Consider the following 10932-nt stretch of genomic DNA (forward strand, 5'->3'; position numbering starts at 1 on the left):
GGTGTGCGAGGCGTACACCCGACTGAAACGCGAAGCCGCTAGGATTGGATTGAGGATCAATGCGACGAAGACAAAGTACCTGCTTGCCGGGGGCTCTGACCGTGATAGAGCCCGACTCGGAAGCAGAGTATCAGTTGACGGCGACGATCTCGAGGTGGTAGAGGAGTTCTGCTACCTTGGCACGATCGTAACTTCGGACAACAACGTAAGCAGCGAAATCCGAAGGCGCATTGTTCAGGGAAATCGTGCCTACTACGGGCTCCACAAACTCCTGCGATCCAGAAGACTCCAGCAACACACGAAATGCGCGATATATCGCACACTGATACGTCCGGTGGTCCTCTACGGGTACGAGTCCTGGACTTTACTGACGGAGGACGCCAATGCACTCGCCATTTTCGAACGGCGGGTGCTAAGGACTATCTTTGGCGGTGTGTGCGAGCACGGCGTGTGGAGAAGGAGGATGAACCACGAGCTAGCTGAGCTGTTTGGCGGTGCAGACATCCTGACGGTCATCAAAGCCGGAAGGATACGCTGGCTGGGGCACGTGATGAGGATGCCGGACTCATGCCCCACCAGGAAGGTGCTCGTCAGCGACCCGTTCGGCACGAGGCGTAGAGGAGCACAGCGAGCTCGCTGGCTGGATCAGGTGGAGTCGCACCTGTCGGAAATCGGATGCAACCGTGGTTGGAGGACTGCAGCCCAGGACCGAGTTTCCTGGAAACGAATTGGCGACCTGGCCATGTCTACGAGACGTGCTCATTGAGCAGGCCAAGAAGAAGAGAAGAAGAAGACATTAAACCTTACATTAAATATCGAAATAGAAAATCAAAACCTATTTTATTATTATAAATTATGCATTATCTCATTTATTTTTCATCTCATAGATTTTTAATGCCTATATTTTCGTTGTACTTGACATGGCTTAAACTGAGCCATTAACACAATATAATAGTTTAGAAACATCATACTGCTAACCCTCATTGGCCGCCTCCAAGTTTTAAGGGTCCTATTTGATCTATTTTTTAAAGATGTTCACGACGCTCGAACTATACAAAAAAACATCACTTTTCTAGTTGAATTAATAGTATGGTAATTGTCCATTTGAAGATGAATTTAATTTAATATTTTCTTAAAACTCGTGCAACCTCAACTCAAAAACATTTTTAAATTTTAAGTAACTGTTTAATTTCTATTTTATTATTCCACTAAAAGCTGCTTTAAACCGCTGCCCGAACTACATTCCTCAGCTTGCCACGCCTAGCGCCGGTACATATGTATTGGTAAATGACTAAATTGTGTTATCATATCAGTCTTATCTATCTGCACAAACTGATAAACACGCTGCAGTACTTTTTCCCGCTTTGCCGATTTGCCAGATGGAGGGGAGAATCCAAGGCCCGCTGAAAGCTGACTAAAAATGTAAGACAGCGGGATGGATACGGAACTACTGGAAAGGGTTACATCTTTTCCGTCGATATCGCAATGTTGACCAATTTGGAGTATGCGAATGGGTTCGGCTTTTCAGCGTGGAAAAAGCCCTCGTCGGATTGCGTAAATAGTCGCAGCTTGCGTACCAAGAAAAAGGCAAACGCTGCTCCCAATAGCTGCAATGGAATAGAACAATGTTTTATGTTCAATTTTCTATGCATCTTGCAATCCAAAACTGCATCTTACCTGCAATATCACCGCTCCAAGCGTGTTTGTTATCACCGTATTGCCCGTTTCGTAGAATATTTCGTACACTTTGCTGTGGCAGCCGGCGTCGTAGATTGTGCATTGCGCAGTATCTGCAAGATCGCAGCAGGAAAGTGGGACAAGCTGCGCTATCAGATCTTTATCATCCTCGGTGATATTGTCCGGTGGCATCGCCATCAGCCAATCGGTATAGTTATGGACGCCACAACATTTTAACTAAAACATATATAAAAACACTCATCATTTAGCGAAACGCCATCTGTATGCTTAAAGCAAATACGCGAATACAACTGACCTGCATTTGATACGAATCGACGTACGGTTGCCAAGTAACATCAACGGGAAACTGATTAACCGAAAGCCACAGGTTCGATTCCATTTCCGTTTCCATGCGATCGCGCTGGGTGTACCCGATGAATGCAACCGTGCACTCCATCAATGAAAACACAACCAAAAGGGAGCAGAACTGACACGGAAAAAGCACGTAATTATCAGCCCAGCGTTAGGATCACTTGAACACTTCGCCAACAACGAACATCACTTACCGTATACAGGAGTGGTCGATTTTCTCTCCAGGTCCCGAGGAATCCTATGAATGCTAGCACCAGACACAACGCTCCGACCAGCAGCAGGAACAGGATCAAACGATACATCCGAATGTCCATCAGAACATCCAGCAGTTCATACTGCATTCGGGCGACCGTGCCGATGGTTAGCACCAGTACGCCCAAGTACTGCAAAAAAAAACCTCTTTGTATTCACTTTCCTTATACATTGCACCTAATTAGCTAATACTTACGCAAAGCATCGTGCAAATCATGCAGAAGAAAATTTTGATCCATTTTTTGGACCATCCTCCCGTTGGGGTTTGCTCCTTCATGGCGATTAGCTACGCGTCTTCGACTGGGATTTCACTGCACTGCGAAGTGAATGATGTACACACTGGAGAGGCGCGTGGAGCAAATAGAAAAAAAAACACACACACACACACTTACTCAAGCCCACATAGGCGTACAATCAGACTCAGGGCGAGTAGGGCTGATAAGAACACACCGGTGGTTACCACATCTTTCCCGGACGTTTTCCTCAACACCGCGCCGAGCAGAAGGGTTCAGATTGTTTGTTTTTCGTTTGATCGTTATGCCATAGAGCACGTTTTACCGGGTCTCTCCACTGGAATCATTCGTTGCTGAGTTATTGTTGTAGAGACATTGGATTGCAATGGTGCTATGCTGTTCTGCTTCGATCGATGCATGGTATGATCTAGTATGTATTCCCTTGCCCATGGCAACTGTTCTGATGATCTACTTGCGCTACTTACGCTATGATGATGCGCCGCTTCATTCCAAAAGCATTCCTATGTCATCATAGAAATAGCTGGTGCAAGCAGTAAAACACATTCACAGCACGTTCAGCTGACAATGCAAATAATGGAGGAGATGACTCGTGCGGTAAGAAAATCTGGGTAAACGTACGCCCAAATGGAATGCCAGTTTGCGTAGCCACGGTCGGTGGAAGTGATCATCAAAATTCTAAATAGCATTTCGCTTACCTTGTTATTAATTTTGAACAATCTGGATTAATTTCCGTGCTGCAAAGTAGAATTGGACAATTGAGAGCGGGTTATAATCACGAAACAAAACAAACCGCACCGAACAGGGGGTGGTTGTACGCAAGCTGAAATAACGTAAACAAACCTGCAAGCAAGAAACTTATACGGATCTTGAGCAAACACGTTGTATGTGCACACCTTGGAAGAAACGTCAAGCGTGCAAACGTAAACAAGTCGGTTGGCGCGATTTAAATGTTTACGTTTTCGTGAATAATCCTGTACGCCGCCCGTGTCGGTCCAATTTGCTTGTTCTCGTTGTGCGTACTGTGTTTCGTCGTATAAAGCTGCGTAAAATGCCTCCGAATCTTATGCTATCAGTGATTAAACTAGGCCAGAAAAGGCAGAATGATGAGTTGAAAGAGTTGCTCGAAAAGCTGCCTTCCTCGCAAGTGAGTAAATCGTGCCAACAACGTTGTGAAATGCATCGTGAAACGCCCTAAGAATGATGATTGAAATCCCTGTTCTATCCTTTTAGCTAATCGATATGGTTGTTTCGAACATTGACTCCATCGACGGGTACACGCTCTGGCACTTCACGCTGCTTGGGCTGGCCAGCTCGGACCGATGTGCCGGCAAGCGGTTCGAGCTCGTAATGGCCGTGCTGCAGCACTTGAACGTCGTTGAGCTGTCCACGAAGCAGGTGTTCGATCTGATTGCCCGTCTGCTGACCGATTTGCCCTCACTGACGCCGGAACAGCTGGTCGAGATCTGCGAACTGTGCATCGAATCGATTCGGGCCGGCGATCCCAAATGTCTTACCTGGAAGCATTTGCTTCCGCAAACGCTACTGCAGCTGTCGGGCAATTCCGGTCGGCTCAATGCCAACGGGATGCTACTGACCGGTGCCGAATACCGGCAGAAGGTGCTGGAGGAAATCTTCAAGATGAAGCTGCAGCTCGCCATCCTGACGGCGCTGTGTGGCATGTTTCGCGATCTGACGCTCTCGAAGGACGAGACAAGCATCTTTGTGACGAAAGTGTCGGACAGCCTGAAGAACATCGAACCGTTGGAGCTTCCGCCGCTGGCATGCCAGCTGTTTCACGTCTGCCTAAAGCATCCGTCGCTGCTGGTTGTGCCGCTGATGGCGCTGCAGAAGTACTTCCACAAAAACTACTACAAAAAAGTGCTGTCGAATGAAAACAGCGATACGACGGACTTTGATAGTATTGGTACGGTTTTGTGGAAAAGTTTTAATAACAAACATAATAATAAAATTCTGTTTTACAGATCGCTACTCTGATAGCGAGATCCGGGAGGCGGAAGAAACCATCCTGTTCCATCTCTCGAACGTAACCGAGTTCCGGGTCGACGAAGCGCAAACGGTGGCAATGTTTAAACCGTTTCAAAACAACCCGGAAGTGCTGCTGACGCCCTTTCTGGTCGGGGCGCTGCTTGCGATGAGCAAAATTAACCGCCAACCGGACACCACCGATGTCGTGTCCTCACCCATAATGGCTTTCCTCATCAAGCTGATAGCGATCAGCGAGCAGGAGCGAGAAATGTGCAGCCAGTCCGCGTGGTGCCGTGGACGCATCGAACCATCCGTTATAGCACGCATCGATCAGCTGTTCAGTATACTGACGGAGAACAGCCAGGAGGGGAAGGAGGTGGTGACGCCCGGGCTTATTAATTTTGCTTTCGCGCTACTGCTCGCTAAAAAGCAACCGAAACTGCACGGCATAGCGATCAACTTCTTTCAGCTCTTCATCAAGCGCCGCTTTATCTTCGGCAGCGGGATTATTGCGAAAATTAAAAAGTATCTTTTTGCCGACCTGGAGGAATCGCAGTTTAACACGTGCTTGACGACGCTCAGCTTAACGAACGCACTCACCGTGTCGGAGTGTACGAACACGATACAATTCATCATGGATTATTTGCTGCTGGTAAGAGAAGCCGTCGTTTTGGGTAGTTTGCTGTTTTGCGTGAACAATAATGTTTGTTTTCCCTCTTTTGTTGTAGATTAATGGAACGCATGCAATGCGGTTTATGGCATTCATCTTTCCGCTGCTGCGAATTTCGCATACAATCCGCGATCGCTACATCGAAGTGCTGCGGAAAGCGATGTACAATGGGTAAACATGAAATGTAGCTTTGCCTCAACATTCACCTTCAATTATCCTCCTGTTTTTCAATCCATCCACACAGTGAAACTTCCACCCGTATAATGGGTGTGTTTGGGTTCTGTTCGTTGCTGAAGCAACTGAAAAACAATAATGCCCGCCGTTCGATTATGGGCGGCGGTGGTGGCAACTACACGCAGCTAACCATCTCCGGCATGTCGCTGCTCTCCCAGGCCGCCTATGGATCGCAGAACAATCCGAACGTACATTTCGACATGCTAACGCTGGAAATAATGGGCATGCTGCGAAAGTAGGTCTTGTGGCTTCACTGTTTGGGACCCAATTTTAAGCATTTCAAGCGTCCCTTCTTTCAGATGCTTCACCCAAACGCTGGAGGTGCGGCAGATGCTGTACGAAGCACTCGGAAGGGCCGTTGAGTTCAACACGCAGCTGCTGCCGCACGTGCTGCAGTTCATTGACTGGCACTTTGAAAGCTTTTTTGGAGAGAATCCCAAAGAATCGTTCCGGATCGACTTTGACAAGTGCGTCCGGTACAAGGGTGAGATGGGCGAGGATTACTATTCCGCGGACGAACAGCGGCCCATAGTGGTGTATGACAATGTGGGACGCTTGACAGCGTTCATGGTGCACTGTGTGGTGCTTTGCGATCAGCATGACGTTCAGCATGATACGGGTGCGGTCCGGAGCACGTTGCAGCTTGTTGTCGAACGGATCGATAATCTGAGCGTCGATGATCTGGGCATAGTAGGACCTTTTGTCATGCAATAGCATCGCTTGCTAACAGCAATTTGCTCTTCATTCATATGCTGCTGTTTTTTTCCTTTTTTACAGGCTGGTACGCTGGATGCGAAGAGTCTGGTCATTGCAACCCAATACTTAAACATGCTCGAAGCTGCGATGGCATATTGCGCATACAAAACGCAGCCCGACAACGTGCTGTTGCGCGATTTCGTACGGCTGTTCAAACATCATCAACATTGTGTTGAGAAATTTAAGGTACGTGTTATCGTGTTTTGTAACAAAATTTCTAATTCAGTACTTTTACTTTCATGTGAACAGAAAATGGAGCCGAAAAAAGGAAACAAAAAACAAATTGCAGAAGCTTCAGCCAACGCATCAACGTTGAACGCCTCTTCCAAGACAGGAATTTCGTTTAAACCAGAAAATATTTGGGACTTGGCCACTGTTGAGAGAATGCTCCACATTTCGCTTGAGTAAGTGTTAGTAAAATGATAATAAAACAACATATCCCAAAAAATATATTCCTTTACCATCTTTTCAGTACCATGACCAATTACGGCAAGGAAGAAGATCTAAAAATATTCCGCGGCAATCGCGATCTGCAGCAGTACATACTTAAGATTGCGTGCCAAAAGTTGGAAAGCTTGCGCTCCATGCCGGACTATTGGCAGGTGAACCATAGCAAACGCATATTTGGCCATTTGGCTGAATGCACAAAGCTGGTGTACGATCGTTGCATCAAGAAAACGACCGAGCTGATCGGTAACGGTGGCCTCCTGGTAGCACAAGCCGCCGTAGAATGCTTCCGGCAGGGTCTTATCTCGGCCGTCGAGCTATATGAACGGAAGTTCAACGATTTTTTGCAGCTGATATGTTAGTTTGCTTGCTGTTGGTGCTGTTTGCAAGATGGGAAAGCCATTTAGTTAACTGCTTCTCTTTGCTTTTAGGTTGCACGATTGGACCATCCTTCAAGAAAGAGTTGTTTGCGCAACTGCAAACGATCGTAGACGAATGCTTCAAAGAGGGATCCGAACCGGAACCGATCGGGGAGAAAATCGTCGTGGGTTTGCTGCAGTGTCTCGAGCTGCTGTACAAATCGTCCGTTGCTAATCAAGACCACCTGGCGCAGGGGTACGATTGGTTGCAAAATTTCTGCATCAACACCAAGCTGAAGCAGAAATCGTTTGCTATCATTCATCGGCTGTTGTTTGATTTGCGCATTCGCACACAAACGGGAGCGTACTTTGATTCGATAGCGATGCGTTTGGAGCTTAAGTTTGGCCAGATTGCAGCAGAAGAGACGAGCCCGCTGTTTTACTTTAAATCGATCACTTCCGCCACGGCCGAACCGACCTTCCACTATCTGTGTGCGATCTTTCGGCAGCAGTTGGAAGAAATCGAGCATCTGATTCTGCGCACCAATAGTCTTATGATACGTTTGAAAGTGTTTGGATTGGACGATACGGATGAGAGTAAGTACAGTGGCAATATTGAGATTCAAACCGATGGCCAAACAATTAAACAATCTCTTATCCTACAGCATCCCAACTGCTAAAGTCCATCGAACGATCGATCTGCTCTCAGTTGGTGCACATTCTCGGATCGCTGACACATTTGTGCAATGCAAATTTGCCTCTCGGAGCGACGATGGATGCGCTGATCAAACTGTTGCTTTCGGTTTACGGGTGTCTGGCCAACTTAAGCAAACATTTTCTGGCTCGCCACGCAATTGTACCAATTTCTTACGACGTGACTAAGTATGTTGTCGGTTGGCTTATATCCTAAAAATTCTAATAATTGTGTCGCTTTTTTCATTAAAGGTTTAATTTAGTGGTGAAATCATCCAAACCACTTGCTTCAAAGATTTACGACCTGATTCCATTCGTCGAGGAGAACATTATCGGGCAGGACGAAGGGGACGAACCGGTAAACTCGGCGAAAGCGAAATCAAACCGCGATAAGGTGCTGCGGCAGACAAAACTGATCCCCAAGCTGGTGTTTCGCATTGAAACGTTCAACAAAATCGTGATGCAGCTGAGCAAGAAAACGAAGAAAGATTTAACCTACCTGCTGCACATGGGCACGGTGCGCGATTTTCGCATCAAAACGTCTGCACTGGTAGAGGCCATCCAGCGGACAGTGACGGACCGAACGGAGATGGACGAGGACGAGGAAGCAGTTGAACCACAGCTGGACCCGGACAACGCCGACGACGATGATGATGATGGTGAAGGAAGCATCAATCATACGGCCTGTTCGAATCGTTCAGAGGTTACGGGTGCCGTCAAGCAAACGAGAGCTAACAAAACGTCCCTGAGTGCGGAAGCGCTGGCGTTGAAAAATTTAGCCAAACTTAACGAACGCACCAGAAAGGCGGCGAAGAAACGTGCCTTGGAGCATGCAAGTGAAGAGGTGGAAGTGGACCCACCGGTGGCGAGTAAAAAAGCCAAAGCGGCCAATAGGAAGGCAGCATCGGGCTCGAAAATAAACAAACGTGCGCTGGAGGACGCTGGTGCCGTACAGAATGTGGAAAATGTGGAGCCTGGCGTGCAGCCTGTTGCGCGAACACGTACGCTAGGGCTGCCAAGGCGAAGCGCTAGAAAAAATGATACATAATGAAGATGGAAACATAGAATGGCACATTGTGCTACAAAATCCATGACACAAGGTAACGAATAAATGGAAAATTTGAACTTCTAGATATGTTCAACAGAATAAAAAAACATCGAAAAACTCGTAACTATGTGTGACAAAGCTACGTAAGTATACATGTGGCAGTAATGGGAATTGCAAAATAATCAAATAATTGTATTCATCCGTTCTTAGTTCTGTATTATGATGAAGAAGAAACTAAAATGAGAGTAGGCATAATTTACAGGAGTAAACCTGAACCCCTGTAACAGTTGACAGGTTACTTTAGTAGTATTAGTAAGGATCGATCTTGCCCAATACTTAAAACAAACCCTGCCAAACACTAATGTACTCTGTTACGCTATTAGAATGGTATCTGTTAGTCTGATGCTGTTGGTGTAATTACAATACACCGATAAAACTAGGCTAAAGTTCTTGTACACATTGACAACACTGCGTTATAATCTCTATACTGTCAGCACTGTGGCACCATAGAGACGATCTTTGCAGGAGCTTGTTGTGCCTTACAGGTCGAATTTACCCTCGGACTGTGCTGTGCGTGCCAAATAAGTAAGTATAGCTTCTCCCTAGCTTAAAATGTTTCGGTGTCTATTTAATGCGTAACCCAATTACAGTTTCGCTGTGTAAAATATACGAATAATCCTTAAAAAAAAGCCAACAATGAGTGACGCGGTGTGCAGATTGTGTTTGCGTGACGTCGATCCAGACGATAGTGGCTCCTCCGTATTGGACGCAGCATTCCAAAAGGCACTTGCAGCTGTGTTTAGGTTTAAGGTACGCACAATCAATAAGCATTAGCAAGCTACTATTACTAATGGCACAAATGCCATTTTTTGTTTCAACACAGATAAAGTTCAATGAGGATTTACCTGAGTACACCTGCAAGCAATGTTCGTGGAACGTATTAGACTTTCACAGCTACAGCGAGATAGTAAAAAACAATCAGGAAAAGCTTCTCCAGGATACGTCGCAAACGAATCGATCAAATAACACCTTCACCGAAGACTCCTTCGAAGGCTTCGAAGATCAGGGTATAGAAGAAAATGGACTAGAAAAATCAAGCTCAATGAAAACGGTTGAAGAAAACGGTCACATTGTTTCCGATAAGAAGCGGGATCTGGACCACAGTGAAATGACAAGCGAATATCTTATGGACTGTGAAACAACGACAAGCCTAGTAAATGGTGCTGCTGACAAACTTTGCTCGGTTCTAGTGTGTGAAGAGTTCATAATCTCTAATCTAAATAATGAAAACGATTCATCGAACAGCGATACAGTCGAAACACCCATCGAAAGGGATATCCTTACTGCCGATGACCGTTTGATATCAGCGGGTGATGGCAATGAGGAACGTGAAATTCATGACGCAAATGCAAAACGAAAACGTGTAAATAGTCCTAAAGATAAGGATACTGCCTCGGCAACAAACGGTTTGAAATTACATCAAGAACCGTCGGCTTGCAAAACTGACGAATCGTACGCCTGCGAAGATTGTGGAAAAACATTCGAAACCAAATGGCAATCTGAATATCATAGCCAGAAGCATCATACCACCGTAAAGTGTCCCTGTTGCAACAAGTCTATACTGGCGAAGGAACTTAATTCACACATACTGACCCATCAGCGAGACTTTCGGTGTAGTTTATGTAAAAATAATTTTTTAAGCAAATATGCGTACCGAAAACATATCTGTGAATCTGTGTAAAATGGGTGATGCTAGCAAGGGAGTTTGTTGAGACTCGTTTTTTTATTAAAAACTTGAAAAGTAAAATAAAATTTGGTATGTAGTTTATGTAAATGTGGTATAAAACGAGTAGGCAAGCTGACGGATAGCAACGTAGGTGACCACTGTATATTTCTAATTTTATTATTAAAAATAAACCAATCCAGTAGAAATGAGCCAGTGAGCAAAACGACGGTACGTAACCGGAGCAATGGTATTTGGAGCAATTTCTTTTCTTTGAAGTTATCGCGGATAAAAAAATCGAAGGAATACTGATTTTGCTTTTCTTTGAAGGATTTTTTTGATTACATACTGAAAAAAATGTTGGAAATGGGTTTTCTACTATCTACTTCACCCTTGCTGTAGCAGTACAGCGCTCTGGTGGATTATGTTGGTACTAAACCACCGCTGTCAATAACGTCAAA

At 45.6% G+C, this 10932-nt stretch overlaps 2 protein-coding genes across 2 annotated transcripts; one reads left to right on the forward strand and one right to left on the reverse strand.

Moving 5' to 3' along the window:
* Positions 1–1163: 1163 nt before the first annotated feature.
* Positions 1164–2649, reverse strand: LOC120957435 (CD63 antigen-like). The gene is made up of 5 exons (XM_040379641.2): positions 2498–2649; positions 2244–2432; positions 1994–2164; positions 1678–1914; positions 1164–1607 (listed from the first exon to the last, which is right to left on the reverse strand). The coding sequence occupies exons 1-5, from the start codon at positions 2576–2578 to the stop codon at positions 1461–1463; spliced, it is 825 nt and encodes a 274-aa protein (XP_040235575.2). The 5' UTR covers positions 2579–2649; the 3' UTR covers positions 1164–1460.
* Positions 2650–3250: 601 nt separating this feature from the next.
* Positions 3251–10715, forward strand: LOC120957433 (Fanconi anemia group I protein). Its single transcript, XM_040379638.2, has 14 exons — positions 3251–3699; positions 3786–4479; positions 4538–5193; positions 5270–5382; positions 5456–5680; positions 5745–6135; positions 6223–6387; positions 6451–6605; positions 6674–7005; positions 7080–7604; positions 7673–7889; positions 7953–9333; positions 9399–9558; positions 9632–10715. The coding sequence occupies exons 1-12, from the start codon at positions 3439–3441 to the stop codon at positions 8746–8748; spliced, it is 4530 nt and encodes a 1509-aa protein (XP_040235572.2). The 5' UTR covers positions 3251–3438; the 3' UTR covers positions 8749–9333; positions 9399–9558; positions 9632–10715.
* Positions 10716–10932: the final 217 nt, after the last annotated feature.

Source organism: Anopheles coluzzii, chromosome 3 (genome assembly GCF_943734685.1).
Source record: "Anopheles coluzzii chromosome 3, AcolN3, whole genome shotgun sequence".
Classification (NCBI taxonomy): Eukaryota; Metazoa; Arthropoda; class Insecta; order Diptera; family Culicidae; genus Anopheles; species Anopheles coluzzii.

What these genes read in the sequence shown, in the direction of transcription:
- LOC120957435 (XM_040379641.2), bottom strand. Translation starts at nt 2,578, where the DNA reads ATGAAGGAGCAAACCCCAACGGGAGGATGGTCCAAAAAATGGATCAAA. An exon ending in TCGATTCGTATCAAATGCAG is followed by an intron (nt 1,915 to 1,993) that starts GTCAGTTGTATT and finishes TATATGTTTTAG; the next exon opens with TTAAAATGTTGTGGCGTCCA. An exon ending in TTGGAGCGGTGATATTGCAG is followed by an intron (nt 1,608 to 1,677) that starts GTAAGATGCAGT and finishes ATTCCATTGCAG; the next exon opens with CTATTGGGAGCAGCGTTTGC.
- LOC120957433 (XM_040379638.2), top strand. Translation starts at nt 3,439, where the DNA reads ATGTGCACACCTTGGAAGAAACGTCAAGCGTGCAAACGTAAACAAGTC. An exon ending in ATTGGACGATACGGATGAGA is followed by an intron (nt 7,605 to 7,672) that starts GTAAGTACAGTG and finishes CTTATCCTACAG; the next exon opens with CATCCCAACTGCTAAAGTCC. An exon ending in ATTTCTTACGACGTGACTAA is followed by an intron (nt 7,890 to 7,952) that starts GTATGTTGTCGG and finishes TTTTCATTAAAG; the next exon opens with GTTTAATTTAGTGGTGAAAT.